Source organism: Electrophorus electricus, chromosome 16 (assembly GCF_013358815.1).
Source record: "Electrophorus electricus isolate fEleEle1 chromosome 16, fEleEle1.pri, whole genome shotgun sequence".
Lineage (NCBI taxonomy): Eukaryota > Metazoa > Chordata > Actinopteri > Gymnotiformes > Gymnotidae > Electrophorus > Electrophorus electricus.
The window spans coordinates 14,990,671-15,009,576 of NC_049550.1; the positions used below are offsets into that span (position 1 = coordinate 14,990,671).

The 18,906-nt window shown below is 39.5% G+C and overlaps 1 protein-coding gene and 1 pseudogene across 1 annotated transcript; both read right to left on the reverse strand.

Moving 5' to 3' along the window:
• Window positions 1–774: 774 nt before the first annotated feature.
• On the reverse strand, window positions 775–2,579 carry LOC113588436 (annotated as a pseudogene).
• Window positions 2,580–9,647: 7,068 nt separating this feature from the next.
• Window positions 9,648–15,019, reverse strand: LOC113588435 (cytochrome P450 2J2-like). The gene is made up of 6 exons (XM_035534704.1): window positions 14,926–15,019; window positions 13,172–13,347; window positions 11,264–11,405; window positions 10,688–10,875; window positions 10,119–10,264; window positions 9,648–9,858 (listed from the first exon to the last, which is right to left on the reverse strand). Exons 1-6 carry the CDS (start codon window positions 15,017–15,019, stop codon window positions 9,648–9,650), a joined length of 957 nt encoding a protein of 318 aa, XP_035390597.1.
• Window positions 15,020–18,906: the final 3,887 nt, after the last annotated feature.

Here is an 18,906-nt window from a genome sequence, read left to right on the forward strand (position 1 = left end):
TGCTACTCTTTATTTCCACTCTTTCTTCCCTTTATTTTTCCTCTGTTTTCTCTCCCTCTTCTCTTTTCTCTCTTTCTTCTCTCTTTTCTCTCTTTTGCTTTCCTGTTTCTTCTCTTTTCTTTTCCTCTCTTTCCTTTCTCTTTTCTCTTTCTTCTTCCTCTCTTTCTTCTCTTTTCTCTTCTCTCTCTTCCCTTTCTCTTTCCTCTCTTTCTTCTCTTTCTCTTTTCTTCTCTTTCTTCTCTTTCTCTTCTCTCTCCCTCTTATGTCTTTCTCTTTCCTCTTTCTTTTTTTTCTTTCCACTCTTTCTCTTTCCTCTTTCTTCTCTTTTGTCTTCTCTCTCTTTCACTTCATTCTCTTTCTACTTTTTCTTCCCTTTCTCTTTTCTCTCTCTCTTCCCTTTCTCTTTTCTCTTTCTTCTTCCTCTCTTTCTTCTCTTTTCTCTTCTCTCTCTTCCCTTTCTCTTTCCTCTCTTTCTCTTTTCTTCTCTTTCTTCTCTTTCTCTTCTCTCTCCCTCTTATGTCTTTCTCTTTCCTCTTTCTTTTTTTTCTTTCCACTCTTTCTCTTTCCTCTTTCTTCTCTTTTGTCTTCTCTCTCTTTCACTTCATTCTCTTTCTACTTTTTCTTCCCTTTCTCTTTTCTCTCTCTCTTCCCTTTCTCTTTTCTTCCATTTCTTCTTTCTCTTTTCAATCTTTTTTCTTTCACTTCTCTCTCTTTCTTCCCTTTCTCTTTCCTCCCTCTCTCTTTCCTCTCTTTTTCTCCTTTCTCACTTTCTTCCATTCTCTTTTCTCTTTCTTCTCTTTCTCTTCGGTCTCCTCTTTCATTTTCTTGGAACTTTCTCTGGGCCTTCTGGTACATCTCATCAGTGTGATTCTGTTGGATCACACTTTCAATCTTCTCCAGTGGTTTTTTGATCTGTGCAGTTTTATCCTCCCATTTACTGTTTATTACACCATATTTACCACATGAATAGATAAATTCTTGAATCCTATTACCCTGAAAATATGTATTCAATTGACTTTTTGTCATTATTTCTTTTCCTGAGAATAGAACTATTGTTAACTTCAGAGCTTCTTCTCCAAAGTTTTCCTGAATCCACGTCACAGTGTTCCTCTCCTCTGTGAATCTCCCCAGTCTGACCACCAGCAGGAACACATGAGGTCCAGGAGAAGAGATGTGTTGTTGATTCCAGGAGTGTCGATCACTGAGATGTTCCTGCCCTCCACTCTCCTTCTCTGTATCTCACACACTCTGGTCTCAGTTTCTTTGAAAAACTCTGTTCCTATATTACATTTCCTGTTCCACTTTTTCCAACACCAGTGTTACCAACCAAAACAATTTTCAGACTCTCAAGTTCTGCAAATAAGGTACAAAAACAAACAAAAAACAAACCAAAACAGATAACAATTCAATCAAAACTAAGAGATTTAGACTTTATTCTTAATATTGCATTCTTTCCAACACCAGTGATACCAAGCAGAACAATTCTTAGTTCCTCAAATTCTGCAATGAAGGTAAAAGGTCTAATGGCAGATACAATCAGAACTTGAACACAAGGTTTCCAGAGAATCTTTCCTTGCATAGCTGATGGTAACATTGACACAAGGAAGCAGAATACCGAGGCAAGTCTCTGTGATTGGCAGTTGTCTTTTATTAAAATAGAAATTAAAAAAAACATAAGAACAAGGACAAAATACACTAGACTAAAATGACATTGCAAACAAAGAACCTGGTGATGCTTGTGACAAAGTACAGTGTGTGAAATACATAGGGTCAAACACCAACACACACTACTGACAACACAGGGGCATAAATACACACCTTAACAAGGGCTGTGACAAGTTACAGGTGAAACCGATAAGTAATTAAAAAGATGGAGGTGTGGTAATGAGGGAACACACACAACCACACATACGGATCCACACATAGCCACAGCTAAGACGATATAATCACAAAGGCCACATGCCGAGAGGTTACATGGGCTTAGGGGGAGGAGACGAGGAAGGGACTGTTACACTGATGAAGGAACTCTTTCCAAACTGTCCCGTTTCTCTGGAAACCTTTTGTTCTGCACTACAATTTGAATCATAGATAGATAGATAGATAGATAGATAGATAGATAGCTAGATAGATAGATAGATAGATAGATAGATAGATAGATAGATAGATAGATAGATAGATAGATAGATAGATAGATAGATTCATACTTACTGACAGAAGGAGTCTCCAAGCTATTTCTTCTTCCTCTCCCTATTATATGACCATATTCAAGATTATATCTAATACAGTTTTACCAACTTTTTGTTCACTATTAGTGTCTTGTTCAACATGTTATACCTTTTGTGCATTTCCCTTTGTTAGGTTCTAAGTGTTCTAAGTGGTTAGCATACCTGAAGGAGCTGATGTCATGTTTCTCTTCACATCGCCTGTTTTTCACCTCACTTCATAAACTGGGAAGACCAAAACACAACTTGAACTGTGTTTTTCTGACAGTAACATTCTATATACAATTCTATGTCCTTGCAACTTTACTCTATTGCACTTGTGTCACACTCCCATCTCTGAGCTTCCCCTGTCTCCATGGTAACTGGTTTACTTTTGTGTTTTCTCATTCTCATTTGGTTTGTTCTCTGCCCTTAATTATTTCCAGCTGTTCCTACTTTTGTCTAATTAGCCTTCTTATTTAAACCCCATGTGTGGCTCCTGTCTTTGCTGGTCATTCTCTTAGGTTCTCCCTTGGCATCTTATGGTTTCTTTCCATGCCCCAGATCCTTAGTATTTTTCTTGGTCTCTCACTATGTTTCTCTTTTGGTTGCACTTATTATGTTTCGGTGTTCTCCATTTGCTTATCTAAATATGGATTCCCTTCGTGTGTCATTGCCTGGTTAGTATTTTTGTCTTCCTCATTTATTTTGGCTATGTCTGTTTATGTTTAATCTGTGTTCAAGCAAAAACTCCCTTTTTTACTAATGTTAAGAATGTTAACTTTTAGTCTCCTTCGTGTTTTGATTTACTTCTGTTTATCATCATGTATATAAAACATTACTGTATTTCTTTTTGGTTTCCTTGTTTAGATAATTAATCTATGAACTGTTATTCTCTTCTGTTTGTTATCAGTCCTTTTTATTCTGTCCTTACTGGCATTAGTCATGGCTTCATATCCTATGCTGGACACTGACTTTCTGTACTTCCTCTAAGAGGCGATTTACTCCACACCTGTGGTTTGCCCCAAGCTCACAAACATTATAACTTGTTCCTCATGGGGTTTTAGGGATTAGCAACATTTTATGTCAAACCCAATCTTTATGTAAACACAAAAAATAGACACAGACAGACAGTACCAAAGGGCAAAGCAGAGATCACAACCAGTAGGAGAGAGTGCTAGATCCAAAGGCAAAAGTCAAAAAGTATTAAACAAAGGCTTGGTATACACACTGAGAGTGTTGGCAATACTTCACAATGATTCAGGTAAACTTAAATAATATGGTGTTGATGCGGAACAGGTATGATTGGTAGCTAAGGTGACTGTTAGAACTCCAGAGATAAGATTGATACTAACCTACTAATCTATTCTCAGTTCCGGACTAAACACTTCTGTAATTTCCTCTGTACAAATGCATTGTATGTTGTATTTAAAGCAAAAATAAATCTACTTTTTATATGGAGATAGCATATGACAACTAATAACATATCCTGATATCAGTCCTTCCTGAAAAAGCCAAAACTACATGCATAGGTTTGCTGTTAGCCTTCACCAGGCATGGTTTTAAGAGTCATGCTTATACCTAACCATTTATATGTAGATAAATAGCATATATTGCAATCCGTAAAACACTGTATATGTGTTATAATAAAATGCTTAGAACAGAAACCTTGTTTTATTTTATTTCCATTGAACCTCTGAAAATGTTAAAGTAAATAACATATAGATGGTATCTCTGCAAGTTAAAGGCAAATCAAGGGACATTTTGCATGTTTCCATAGCAGCAGGGTATAATTTGCTTGTCAGCAAGCAGACAGCCAGGAACATGTTAGCAACTTTATTCACTCTCATTAACAATTAGCATTATCATAAAATGATCTTATAGCATTACCTTATTCTGGATATGTTTTTAAATAATAACCTTCAGTTATAGAAATATTACTTACATGATGCTCAAATAATAGACCAGTGAGTCAACAAAGTAACAGCACCTTTTAGTTTTACTAGAACTTTATTTCAAGAACTACAGTAAAATCAGGAACCTTATTTTGAGCAGATTAGAACCTAACATTCTGCTTCTGTTTTATCTGGTTTCTGGTCATCCAGTCCATAATGTCTGTATTACATTCTTCCCCTTTGCCTAGCCTTGTTGCTGAGTCTGTCTGAACCGATATAATAATATCACATTACTATTCAGTAAAGACATGGGATATGGCTTGCTTAGGAACTCTGATGAAATCATTTACATTTACATTTACAGCATTTAGCAGATGCTCTTATCCAGAGCGACTTACAAAAGTGCTTTGTCATATCCTAGTACAGTACAGTAAGGTAGAGTCCAACATACCAGTGAACTAGAATACAGGAATCATTGCTGATATCTAGAAGTACAAAATACATAAGGTCTATCTTAAACAATGATAAGTGCAATAAACAATAAGTGCTAGAGTTTGTTAAACAACATAAACAATACCCTACAATAAATACTAAATTAGTCAGTCAATATGGGAGCAGTGTCAGTTGTCCTTTAAATATTCCGCAAACAGATGGGTCTTCAGTCTGCATTTGAAGACTGCAAGGGACTCTGCTGTCGAGACAGCAAGTGGGAGTTCATTCCACCATCTTGGAGCCAGGACAGAAAATAATCTTGATGCTTATCATCCATGAGTGCTGAAGCAAGGTATTTCAAGCCAAACCATACTTGAGATTCGAAGTACTCAAGGTACAGATCGGGCTTTGACCACTGACCTCATGTATGAAGGGGCTGGTCCATTTGTGGCTTTGTAGGCAAGCATCGAGGTTTTAAATCTGATGCTTGCAGCCTCTGGGAGCCAATGAAGGGAGCGCAGCAGTGGAGTAACATGTGTAAACTTTGGAAAATTGAAGACCAGTCATGCTGCTCCATTCTGTACAAGTTGTAGAGGTTTGATGGCTCTTAGAGGAAGACCAGCAAGTAGTGAGTTGCAGTAGTCTAGCTTTAAAATCACAAGAGACTGCACAAGCACCTGGGTAGCTTCCTGTATGCGAAAGGGTCGAATCCTTCATATGTTACAAAGGAGGAATCTGCAAGACCAGGTTAGATTAGAAACATGAGTTGAGAATGACAGCTGGTTGTCCAAAGCTCTGCCCAGACTACAGGTAGCTTCAGATGGTGATACCAGGGAGTTCTCGAAGGAAACTGAAGTCATGGTAAGGGCTGGGAGTACCTGGGATGAACAGAAGCTCTGTTTTACTGGGGTTGAGCTTCAAGTGGTGGGCTGTCATCCATGACACAATGTCAGTCAAGCATGGTGAGATACATCTCGGAACCTGCATGTCAGAGGGTGGAAAAGAAAGAAATAATTGAGTGTCATCAGCATAGCAATGGTAGGAAAAACCATGAGAAGATATTACATCACCAAGAGAATACATATACAAAGAGAAGAGAAGGGGGCCTAATACTGAGCCTTGTGGAACACCAATGGAGAGTCTACACAGTTTGGATGTGGATCCTCTCCATGTCACCTGATAGGACCATCCCTTCAGATAGGACTGAAATCTTCTCCAAACAGAGTCAGTCACACCAAACCTGGAAAAAACAGAAAGAAGAATGTTGTTGTTCACTGTGTCAAAGGCTGCTGAAAGGTCTAGAAGAATCAAAACAGATGACTGTTTGGCAGCTTTAGCAGCAGGACGTTTTTTCCATCACTGCTATGAGGGCTGTTTCTGTAGAATGTGCTGGTTTGTAGCCAGACTGATTGGGATCATGCAGCTGATTCTGGGTGAGGAAAAGAGACAATTGATTATAAACTACTCATTCAAGGGCTTTTGAGAGGAAAGAGAGAAGTGATACCGGTCTGCAGTTGGTAATGCTGGAGCTGTCAAGTGTGGCCTTCTTGAGGACACCACCCTGGCAGTTTTGAATGCAGTTGGCACATATCCAGAAGATAGGGAGTTGTTGATGATGACAGATGAAAGGAAACAGATCTCTTGTGATTATCTGGAACAGAGTGGAAGGAATTGGATCCAGCGGACATGTAGTCGGATTGCTGGAAGTCAGGAGTTGAAGAATTTCATCTAAGGAGAGAGGAGAAAAAGAAGTCAGAGAGTTGGATGTTTGGGAATGCACATTGGTTGGAGGAGTGGGAACAGAGGAAAAGGACTGGCAGATTACTGCAAACTTCTCCTCAAAGAAGGTGATGAAATCCTCAGGAGTAAGAGATGAGGAAGGAGGGGGAGGGGAGAAGAAAAAATACTGAAGAGGATCAGATGCTGATGATTCAATACTGAAAAGGATCAGATGCTGATAAATTCTTTAGTAGGATGACTTTGTGGATATTATTTCCAGTGAGAACTTGGAAAGGTATCCAAAGAGAGAGAAGACAAAATAGTAGAAGTAAAGGAAGAGGGGGTTATACTGTACAGATTGCAACAGAAGGAGGAGGAACACATTGGGGAGGACTGGATGGAAAGAGAAGGAAGGGAGAGAGAGAAGGATAAAAAGTGATGGTCCGAGAGGTGGAGTGCTGACTGCGATGTCCGATGTAGTGGTGTAGGTGAAGATCAGGTCTAGAACATTGCCTGCTTTGTGAGTCAGAGGAGAGTGATTGAGGGTGAGGTCCAATGCTATCAACAGCAGAAGGATGCAGGAGGAATGCAGCTTGTCTGATGGAAGGTTGAAGTCTCCAAGGAGAATGAGTGGATTTGACTCAGGAGGATGTCGAGCTCATCAATGAAGTGATCTAGGGAACCTGGAGGGTAGTAAATAACAATGATAATAAGTTTGGTGGGGAAAGAAACTGCAATGGCATGGAATTCAAAAGAGGGGATGGAAAGAGTAAAGAAAGAAAGTGGAGTGAAACACCACTCTCAAGACAATAGTAAACCTGTGCCACAACCCCTGCTGAGTCACCTCAGAGAATGGGTAAATGAAAAGGCAGAGGACAGGGCAGCCAGAGTCACCGAGTTCTCATGGGTGATCCATTTTCTGTTAGAGCCAGGAAGTGTAGGAAGTGGAGGGATGCTAATGCTGAGATGAAGTCAGCCTTCTGGACAGCAGATTGGCAGTTCCAGAGCCCTCCTACCACCACGATATGTGATGGTGCTGTACATTGCGAGTAAGTGAGATTGCTGAGATTGCGACGTCTTTGGTGATAGCGTCGAAGAGATCTGCAGGATATGTGGACAGGAATTGAGAGACAAATTTCAGATGCTTGATTTGTGGATGTATGAGATTAAAGATTGAGATAATATGAAAAGATACTATGATGAGATAATATTAGAAGATGAGTTCATGAAGTCCAGTAATTGAGATGTAGATGAACTGATTGAGAGCAAAAACAAAGTCTTCCCAGATGTTGATTACCGCTACAGACATATCTATCTGTAGTGGAGTCGTCATATCTATCTGTAGTGGAGTCGTCAGTTCAATAAGTGCTGAGCCTGCCCCTCAATTCACCTAAGGCCAGGCCGAAACTACTCCTGTACTGAGTAATTACAGCTAACAAGCAACTAACAACTAGGTTCAGACAATAAGCCATGAATTTCACAGAATCTAAGGCAAAAGTAAATAAACTCAGAACCTACTTTATCCAACCAGAGAACAATCCAACGAGAAAAACCAAAGCACCTCCTCAGTAAATCATTTAATGTATTTGTGATGTTACAAAAAGTTAAATCAGTTAAAAAAACAACAAAAAGTTAAATCAGTATGAATCCTACTTGTTTATGTTTATGTGATAGCTGTTGAAAATCTAGTTCTAGGTTGTTATGTAGAAAAAAAAGTACATAGAAAATCAGGGCAGGGATTGAGCAACAGGTGGATGTGATAAATGTAGATGATGGACAGGAGTGAGGTGCAGTGCTCAGGTAGAATAAAACAGGGAATAAACCTTGGGCCCTGGGGCACGAATGAGTGACACAGAGTCAGCATGCACACTATATTCAGAGATACGTGAAAATATATAGATGGCAAAGCAGATGATTAAGTGGAAATATATAAATGACATAGCAGGTGCAACATATTCAGACATGATCTAGTGTCTAGAATGAGACAATCATGTTTGTCTATTATGAACTCCAGACCATTTGACATAGCCTTGCACCTGTATAAAAAATATCCAGCATAGGACAGCATGGCATGAGAGTGAATAAAGTTGTAGTACTAGTGATTAAAGGATAGACTGTTTACAGAAACGGGAATTGCATTACATGGAATTCTAACAAACATGCTTAACCTGCTAAACATTACAACCCATTATCTCCGTTAACTTCAAAACAGGCAAAAATTATTTATGGAATTTGCTGCTATCTTAATAATAAATACAAATGAAAATCCCATTGAGTGCAACATAGACTGATTACTTTAGTTTTCCAAAGAATGTTCATTTTAAATTAATTTGTATATTTGTGACTTGTGGAACATTTGTTGGCATAACGAATAAAATAGTCAACAAAACCCGCTTAACAGGAAGAATAGTTAATCTGCTTTCAGGACTTATCCGACACCTGCGAAGGACTAGTACATGTTATTCTCATATATGCTTTTGTTGAATGAACAACACATTCTGTGTAATAATGAAATCCTAAGGACAGCCTTTTTACTGCATGTTACTATCAACATCAGTGTTGAGTGACAACATCATACATCAAAATTGTCTTGACTTCAGTCAGTGTAGAATTTTATTAATATTGATAAGATTGCACACAGTTATCTGTGTTGTGCTCTACATAGTCTACCTTTTGGCTGAAGTTCCTTGTAGCTTTAATTAGTGAGGCAAACTGTAGAGTTGTTCATGATCATGTGTTTGCACTTTACCATTTGAAAGATTTGCTTGAATATAGATAAGATTACTGATTAAGAAACTACTTAAATCATTAAAATTTAAATATAAGATTATATGATTTTATATCCTATGGATATAAATACATGTGTAAAAGGTAACACATATTTGGCAACATTAATGATATTCATTTTAAATATTCTTTGGTTTTTCATCTTCTCATGATGCAGATAGTTTTAAAAAGTGTAGTGTACACAAATAGGAGAAAGGATTACAGAGAATGCGAAGCCAAATTACCTAATGAAAACATTTAAAATGCTTACAGCATGGAACATTGGCTCAAATTGAGAAATATTATAGGTATTAAAGCATATTTTATTCAGCATTCTCAGTAGCTTAAAATTGATTTTAATAGTGTTTTGTGTCAAATGATTGCTCATAGAGCTACAGATGATGCAAAAAATATGCACTGAAATTATCGTCCATGAAAGCCTATTAAATTTAGGAATTTTTATTCTTTTTGCAGCATCCATAACTAGAGCAGGTAATTACTAGAATTACATTACTCTCAATGCTATGTAAAATATGCTATTGAGATATTCTAGAAAGCTGGATATTGTGCATTTAACAATGCATCTATTAAGACTGCTTAGAAAACTCAGATAGAGAAAAACCCATCTCACACCTCACTGACTCGCTGACACTCTCTGTCTTTGAAAAGATGACTGTCCCCGGGGTCTGGCAGTCATGTTGAATGGCTTCGGGCTGAACGTTATACCAAACTGAAATTCCAGACTAGGTTTGGTTCCAGCTGGAGGGGAGAGAGTGAAGACTTGCAGGAGGGAGGTGAGGAAAAGAAACAACTCCATATGAGCAGTTGATTCACCGGGGCAAACCCTTTGGCCTGTAAGGAGAAAATTAACACAGACGCTCAAATGTAACTGATTTATGGATGCTCAGATAGCACTGAGAAATTGACATCTATTTCATTTTTTTAAGTGTTCTCCTTAGAACTACAACTACAAAATAGTACTAATACCAAGATATTTTATTTTCATAACATTATCATTATTTGTTTCTGTACACGTCTGTCTGTCTCAGACTATCCGTACAACAATGTACCTCTTTTATACAACATGGTTACATAATCAGTGAACTGCTTGCCTGCTGAAAAGGGAAGAAAAGCATCAGGTCTAACAAACTCTCCTTGAGGGTTGAGAAAGTTCTGTGGGTCAAATGAATGAGATTTCCACTGGGTCTCATCAAACAGCACTGATGTCAGGTTAGGGATGATCTGTGTACCCTGAGAGAAATAACAACCAATGTTTTCTTATTTCTTAATAGCTCTTCTTTAGTTACTATAAATAACTTCTTCTAACAATACTGGATTAAAGATTGTATTGTAGAAATACAGAAATACAGAAATGTTTAGGGTTTAATGGGTAGCAATGCTAGCTGTCTACCACCAGAGGAATGTCATGAGCTGGGAATTAATCAATGCTCATTAACCTGATCTCCCACAAGTGACCTCAGCCCTATTTAACTGCTTCACAAAGACCACTCTTTGTAAAGCCTTGGTGTATGCATAGCTTGCTGGTAATTGATGGGCTTTCAAGTGGAAAGGTCCCAACAAGATTGTGAACAAAGCCTTATTTACATTATTTGCCATATGTAATATATTTACACTATGTTTATTTTAGGCAATTAAACTAGAGGTAGTGTTTACTTCTGGTATAAAATATCCCCCAAGTGTGGTGTCTTTATGGGTGATCCGTGGAACGTTCAGAGGCACAATATTTCCCATCCTCTGGATCTCATGAATGACAGCATCAGTGTAAGGCATATTGGGTCTGTCAGCCATACAGGGTTGGCGTGTTGGTCCAATCACTCTGTCTATCTCTGCCTGGACCTTTCCTGAGCAGACAAACAAACAACCTTCATCATAAGAAATCTTATGAAAAAATTTAAATTTCTTAAGAACAAGAAAATATGCTATCTTTAACCATTTGGATGAAATTTATTTACTGGTAGAAGTATAAAAGTTTCTCAAAATCTCATAAACATGGTTATATTGAAATAAAATTGCTAATTATGATAAAAAATGACAAATCCAAAAACATTTTGGTATGCAGTAATGCCTACACTATATTCATAAAATATCTGCATATTAAAATGAAGTGGATATGTAATCTGTCTATTTTCTTTGCTGCAATTTTTGAATTTGTAAAACCATAATTATTTATTGATTAATATAAAAGCAACTATAGCATCAATAGCTTCCTGAAGATGAGAAGTTTCCTACCTTGGATTTCAGGGTACTTCATCATATATATGAAGGACCACAGTAGAGTGGTGGAAGTGGCTTCAGTCCCTGCCCCAAACAAATCCAGTATAGTATAGCACAAACCTTGCTCATGAAATCCTGCCTCCAGATCATCTGTCCTCTATAAATAGTATACTGTATAATTGTTAGGTTGCTTTTTGAGAGTGAGAGCATATTCTAGCAGCTGAGTATTTCAGATACTGAAGAAAGGGAATGGTCTTGTTTTTTGGGGATACCAGTGAGAAGGGAGATACAGTACTACAAGTGGGACAATATGAAAACAGGGACCAGACATTCAGTATCTTTTGTGCAGAACAAGGGGCAAAGACAAGGAATATTGCAGAGATGGAAGAAAATTGTTTTGATCAGAGCCCTAATGTGAGATTTGAAAGAAACAATCAAAAAGTATAACTAGGTTATGGACTACAGCTGAAGGTTTTACAGTGACACCATCTAAACTGAGTGCGAAGGCAGTTTAGTTTAGTTTCAGAAAGTTACACTTCATCCAATGCCTGAGGTCTTGTAAGAAAAATATTACGACAGGGGGTTGCAGTGTAGTGGCAGATTTCGTGCTGACATAGAGCTGAGTATCATCAGCAAGACGGTGGAAATGGAGTTCAATCTGATCTAGGGGTAACAGAGATGAAGAAAAGAGAGGGCCAAGGACTCATCCCCAAGGATGACCCTGTGAAACTGCCTACAGTCTGCTTTTTTCTATACTGCTAAGCTAAACATTTTCCAGCACAGTGGCATTAGGAACAACATTGATTCTTACCAGCAAATAGCAATGTTGCCATCTGGTGGCTGAAAGTGGGATGCACAGATCCATTTGTTCTTATAGATCCTAGTACATTTCTCCTCATTTCATATTAATAATGCTTAGTTAATTACAAGTTAATAAGGAGTTTAAATACATAGAGACAAGCAATGCTAAACCATGTGCAGGTGTGTGCTTACAAGGAGGGTGTGGCTACAAACAAGACAACAACGAAGACTTCCTAATGCACACCGCGGGCCAAACCACGTAACTAGTGGGGAGCGGAGCAGTCTGTGACACCCTCATGGTGTTGCCCGCTATGAAATTTAGCTTCTTTGTAGTGAATAATAAATCTATAAATGTTTAGAATTTGTGTTCTATTTTTGATATAAAAGACACAAACAGAGGCATTACTATTCTTGACAAACCTGGGAACTTTGATATGTCACTGAACAAAGGTCAGTTTGGAGGTCATGCTAGTGTGGATAAGCTTTGTAGGAGGAGCACTGGACTCAGAAACCCTTGACATCACTCACTTAACAAGAACGATGGCCGCATCTCCCAGGTTCCACAGCTCATACAGCAGATACAGCAGAGGGAGCAGAGCACTCCAGTAGTGAAACAGATGAGAGATGCTCAGAGAAAATGCCAGGAAGCAGAAGGGAGGCAGTGGGCTCCTTTTTTTCAGCTGGGGTCCTTTAGTAATGATGTTTATTTTTAATAGAAACATTCTATTTATGACGGTGTAAGATACCTTTTTTTCCCATTCTACTGATGATAGTGGGGTGCACAGATATAGCTTTGCATGCTCTGCCTGCATGTTTCTTAAAGAAGCTCAACATGAAATTTAAGAAGCAGACATATCATTCCTGATACATACGTGAATCAGCTCTGGTTTTGTCAAGAGAATGTCATCAGAAGGAAAAAAAAAAAGTGCTAGCCATGTTTGGGCTGGCAAGTCACGTGGTCATCTGAGTGTCTTCCAGATTCGAGTTTTCACAAGTGTGGTTTTACATGTTTCTACTAGTTCAGACAATACTAGATATATCAGTGTAGAACTAAAATATAATCCCTGGATTTATGTTTTATATTCTAGAAATTTCTTTTTAAAACAATAACAAAACCCCTACAAATTCCATTGTGTACTTCATGTGCCTTATATGGCAGTTGGCTTCAAAGTGTAAGAGACTGGCTGTCTCTGATGGACTTGGTGGAGGTATGGTGGAGGCGGAGGGCGTAGCAGCAGGGGCAGTAGTGGATGGAGCTGGAAGAAGAGCCAGGATTGCCAGGAAAACCAGGAAGGAGACTACATCCACACAAGATGGAGCTTCATTGGGAGGCTCAGGTTTGTCCTCACCTTTATCTACATCACTCAAAATGAAAAAAAAAAAAAAGTTAAAACGAAAAAGTTTTAAAAAAATTAAAATCAACAGGCTTCCTATCTCCAGTCATCTATTTCTTATTTGAAAGTAGCTTTTCTTCACTCTTGACTGAGGCATATACTCTGTGTAGCCATTGGTCTGTGGTGTTCTGCACAACAAGGTAGTGTTCTGTTTAAAATGGCCCCATTGTGTCCTTCCTGTGTGTAAATAGCATGCAGCTGTATGGCACGTGAAATAATAAGGATATCCTCGATACTGTCCATGTTGTCCAGGATATCTGTGACACCTCAGATTATAGTAATAATAAACCCATCTTCTTTTCTTTTTATAGTTTCATGATCATACTCTTTTCTATGCTACTGAGGAGCCACTGATAAAGGTCTGTTTTGAGTTCATGGAATAACCTATTTATGAAACAATTGTAGACCATGTTATTTGCTAAAAAAAAAAAAACATGTTTTTTTTGTTGTTTTTTTTTTTTAAATTGCATTGGGTGTGCTTTGAGAAAATGGTGCTAAGGGGATTATGGCAACCCCAGTAGCATGTGAATCTGACACATGTGTTTACTCTGAAGGGACTCATTACAAACATAAGTCAGTGGTCTTGTGGGTGATGGGTAGAAGTTGAGGAGGGATCAGACAAAGGGGCTCTTCTTCTGAGTGACATCTCCTGTAGTGGGGCTTCATGAGGCCCTTCACGATTCAGTACTAGTGATGGTTTATTGGGTTGATATGCCTAAGGGTAGAGCATATGTACTACAGGTTGTGTTCACTCATGTTGTGGAAACAGGAAGTGTTATGAGCAGTGAGTGATAATTGTAACTTACTGGTGACCTTTTGAAGAGTCTATTAAAATACTTCTCAGTTGTTCATACATGGTTATAGCCCCCAATAAATGAAAGCAGCATGGTAGCTTGGTGGTTAGCTTGGTTTGTGTCCCTATCTGGGTGGAGTTTCCATGTTCTCACTGTGTCTGTGTGGCATTATACTGGGTTATACAGTCCAAAAAGATGAATATCAGGTAAACTGGCTATCACAAATAAATTGCCCTGGTGTGTCTGCATGCACAGTAGTGGATGGTAATCTGTCCTGGGTGTTGTCGTCTCCCTCATCCAGCCTGATTCATTCCCCAGGGTGCTGAAGTTTCTGGTTGAGAGTACACTGTGTGCAATTGGCTGCTGCTTCTCACTGGTGTGTGACTGTAAAGTGACCTTGTGTGTGTTAATTGTAAAGTGACCTTGGATCCCTTGAAAGGTGCTATGTAAATATAACTTCATAGACAAACATAAAATAATTTATTTCTTGCTCCACTGTACAAAATTTTGCATTTATTTAAGCCCAGCAAAATACTAATCCCTCTCTTTTCTGGCAGTCTTTCTTTGTCTTTCTGTCTAGTTCTTTCTCAGTCTTTCTCTCTCTTTCTGTTTTCTTTCTTCTCATTCATTAGATAGCTCTCTTTCACACTTGCTTGAATAGTGCTCTGATTGCACTATTCATCTCTACCTGCCTGTTGCCAGACCTTGCGTGTAAGGTCTCTCTTTCTGTCTTTCTCCTCTTCGACCACCTGTTCATCTTTCATCCGTGTGGGAGACAACATCTTAATTTGCCCTGGCCACATTCATTAACAGATATGCTTATAGTTCTTTTTTTTTTTTTAGACTGTATTCATTGTTACATGTTCCTTTATACATAAGATCTCCTAGAGAGGGTACAAATTATAATTCAGGAACTTGGCATTTCATGATCCGAGGACAAGAATTAACTGAGAATAAGATTTATGTTCATGTGTTGGGTATGAGGTAACAGAGAGCATAAACAGAGGCTCACACACACACACACACACACACACACACACACACACACACTCATGCACACCTCCAATGTACACAAAGGTGTAATTAGGCAAGAAGATGCTAGGTCTGATAACCTTTTAAAATGCCACCATTTGGGTTGGCCTCAGAGATAAGATTGACAGTCATCTTACACAACTGCTCATGCGAATATACAAAAATGCGCATAAACACATACATGAAATTTATATCCACATAAGATTCAGTTAGAAAGTTTCAGAATACAACATTATTTTTTCATAATATAAGCAAGGTATCTTTTTTGTTTCATCTGAGCAATGCATTCATGGCATTAACTCGGTGAAAGGACACAACAAATTGAATATCAAATCAGAACTGAGAGTCAATCGCATGAGATTTGACTATTATTGTAACGTTCATTTGATGCTTAAAATCCATTTTTAATAACTTTACATGTATGTCTTCTGGGACCCTTAACAAAGCAATGAGAGTATAGAGGAAGTCGTTGTGTGTGTGTGTGTGTGTATGTGTGTGTGTGTGCTGCTATAGCAAGCACATGCCATGGAAGCACATTGTAAGGGTTCCATTTCTGTGTCGATCATGTATCACCATGGTAGCATCAAACACGTGGCAAAAAGAACTTGTAGTGTCCTTTCACTGTACTGTTCATAATACAGAACCCACACACATACACACACAGGTAATGTAATGGGAGGCTGTATTGGTGACTTGTGACTTGTCCCGGCTGCATAGTTGCAAGAGAAATGGTAAACAACTCAGTTTTAGTATGTAAAATTATATTTAATTCACAGTGTACTCAAGTAAAAACTTCTGTAATGTAAAAATACTAAAATATGCATAAATGTACTCAACATAGACAGAATAGCAGAGTAGCAGAATTTCATTCACATAATCTCTCTCTCTCTCTCTGTCTCTCACACACACACACACACACACACACACACACACACAAATGCACACACACACACACACACACACACACACACACACACACACACACACACACACACACACGTGCGCGCACACACACACACACACACACACACACATTTACTGTGGTAATCCCCCTGCCATCCCACTACTTTCCCGAAACTCTCTCTCCTACCGCTCTCTCCCTCTGCACCGCAGGAGAAGCTGACTCGGCTCACAGGGAGGGGGGATGGAGAGTGAAGTCTTTCGCGTGAAATGGGCAGAGGAGGGAATGACTAGCAGGCCTCCATCAGGTGACTAAGTGGACATAAACACCGGCTGCAGTGGAGTCAGGCCTGAAGCACAACTCTGTCATTCAACCTCATTTTGAACAAAAAAGCAGCTAGCTAGATAAGAAGATGGGAGTTAGGATTTTGGTACAGGGACCCAGCTTAAAGAGGTGGTATATTGCAAGTTCTTTATAACATAGATTCTCTCATTTGAAGAGACTGAAATTCCGTGTGGGTGTGCATGTACTTACTCAAGCACGGAGTGTGTAGCAGCAAGTTTGTGATATCGATAGACCAGGAGACACTCATCCACTCTGACCACGCCCCCTCCCAGACGAAGACTACTGTAGAACAACAGCAAGTCCTCTGCAACACCCTGAGAGCAGGGGAGAGGAGGGGCTTTGAGCAGGTTAGAGAAGCTATGATTGGACAAGAGTCTCATTCAGACTCACCTTGCCTCCTTCGTCAAATGGGCCAACTTTATGGAACCAATCACGTGAGCAAAACCAAGTTGGCATGACAACCGTTGGACCATGTGAGGTGTACACCTGAAATGCGATAAAAGAACACGAGCGTGTACACACACACACACAAACACACACACACACACAGAAGGTGCCAAAAAACCTTTTACATGCAGTGTGTTCTATCGTTTTCTGTCTCTGTCTCTGTCTCTTTCAATCCCTCTCTTTCACCCATCTTTTTCTGTTGGGGGATATGTGGGTGTGCATGTGTATAGTGTAGTGAGAACAAATTCATGGAGAGATTGGTGTGACTCAGCATTTTGTAAAAGTGCATGCGGCCTTTATAGATAAACATTACTTTGACACACACACACACACACACACACAATACCACATCCATCATGCACACAGAAAGAGAGAGGCAGAGAAGCAATAAGACATAGAGACAGAGACAGAGAAGTGTTATTGCCCATAAGCAGCTGTGTGAGCAATGGTCCAGTAGATGCTACACCCATAGCCCTGTACTTGTGTGTGCAGTCATTCTGCACATTGAGCTGCATCATTTCCCAGGTATTCCTCCGCTACCACCATTACTGGAACAAGGCTGCTCCTTCCTGCTTCCCTGGAAGACATGGCCTCGTGTGGAAAACCTGGCCAACCAATTTACAACATGTGAAATGTGCACCTTACAAGGGGCTCATGGGCTGGGGGACACTGAAACCATGAGCAGAGCTTCCTGCAGGGCTGGGGATAAAGGAGGGGTGGGGCTTGTGGATGGGGAGTGGCAGGGCAGGGCTTGTGAATATGGGAGGGGCGAGGCTGGAGGATAGGGGCAGGGCGGGGCAGGGCAGGGTGGAGCAGGGCAGGGCGGGGCAGGGCAGGGCGGGGCAGGGTAGGGCGGAGCAGGGCAGGGCAGGGCAGGGCAAATAGGGGAATAGGGGAGGGGAAGGCAAGCTCTCTCTTTATGTCTGCAAACTGTGATTCTCTTCAATAGAGGTGAAAGCAGAGGGGGGTCTAATAGGACATGATTGAAGGTTTAACCAGAACAGATCTTCTTTGTCTCACTTCAGCCCATTTTGTTGCTAAATACAGACAGCTTTTTATATTATTTACACAAACACAAACACACACACACACACACACACACACACACACACACACACAAACACACACACACACACATACAAATGAAAGGAAACCATAGGTAAGAGTGTGTTTGTGTGTATGTGTGTATCTCTGTGGAAATATTCACAGACATACATTCAGATTGGCATGACTATGGGATTAGCCATAATGAGACTGAGCTTATTGTGATATATCTACATGGGTCACTCTCAGTCTCAGAGCACACATAATCACTCAGCAATGGCTGCGTCACTCATAAACATGCGCTGACAGACTTCACACTTATCAAAGGTAGCGTGAATCCACCCTCGTCCTCCTCTCTGGATCTTACTGCTGACTCCGCAATCAGCAGGGGCCAGACACAAACAAAATATAAGAACTTTTCTGACAGCAGTCCAACTTTGAACCAGGAGCATAACCTATATAACACTAGCCTTATTGATTATTTCATCTTTTGGTAAAGTTTCATGGTCAGGGTGCATGTTACATATTACAAGGCTTCATGAGTTACATATGGAGATGTGTGCTAGTAGATTGCCTTTATTTATAGCTACAGGGTGAATGCTGCTTAATAGATATCATGTCAGAACACAAGAAGGGTCAAAATGCTTTTTACTGTAATTCCAGCTATATACAGTGAAACAAAATAGCATTCCTCTAGGACCATGATGCAACACAAAAGAAGATGCATGTGTAAACAATAAATATGAAATACAGCACCAGTGATAACATATAAGGCAACACTGACCAGTATACAACACTGAGTATAGTGGATGTGCAAAGGATGGACCATACTGTGACATTTTAACAGATATGATTTTAGCATACACCAGTCACTGAGGTAATAGACATTACACCAATTTA

Bases quoted from the DNA above. Each gene is read 5' to 3' on its own strand.
- LOC113588435 (XM_035534704.1), bottom strand. From the start codon at position 15,019: ATGTTGTCTCCCACACGGATGAAAGATGAACAGGTGGTCGAAGAGGAG. The intron at 13,348-14,925 runs GTAGAGATGAAT...GTGTGGATGTAG, and splicing joins CAAGGTCTGGCAACAGGCAG to TCTCCTTCCTGGTTTTCCTG. The intron at 9,859-10,118 runs GTTCACTGATTA...TACAGGCCAAAG, and splicing joins CCCTTTTCAGCAGGCAAGCA to GGTTTGCCCCGGTGAATCAA.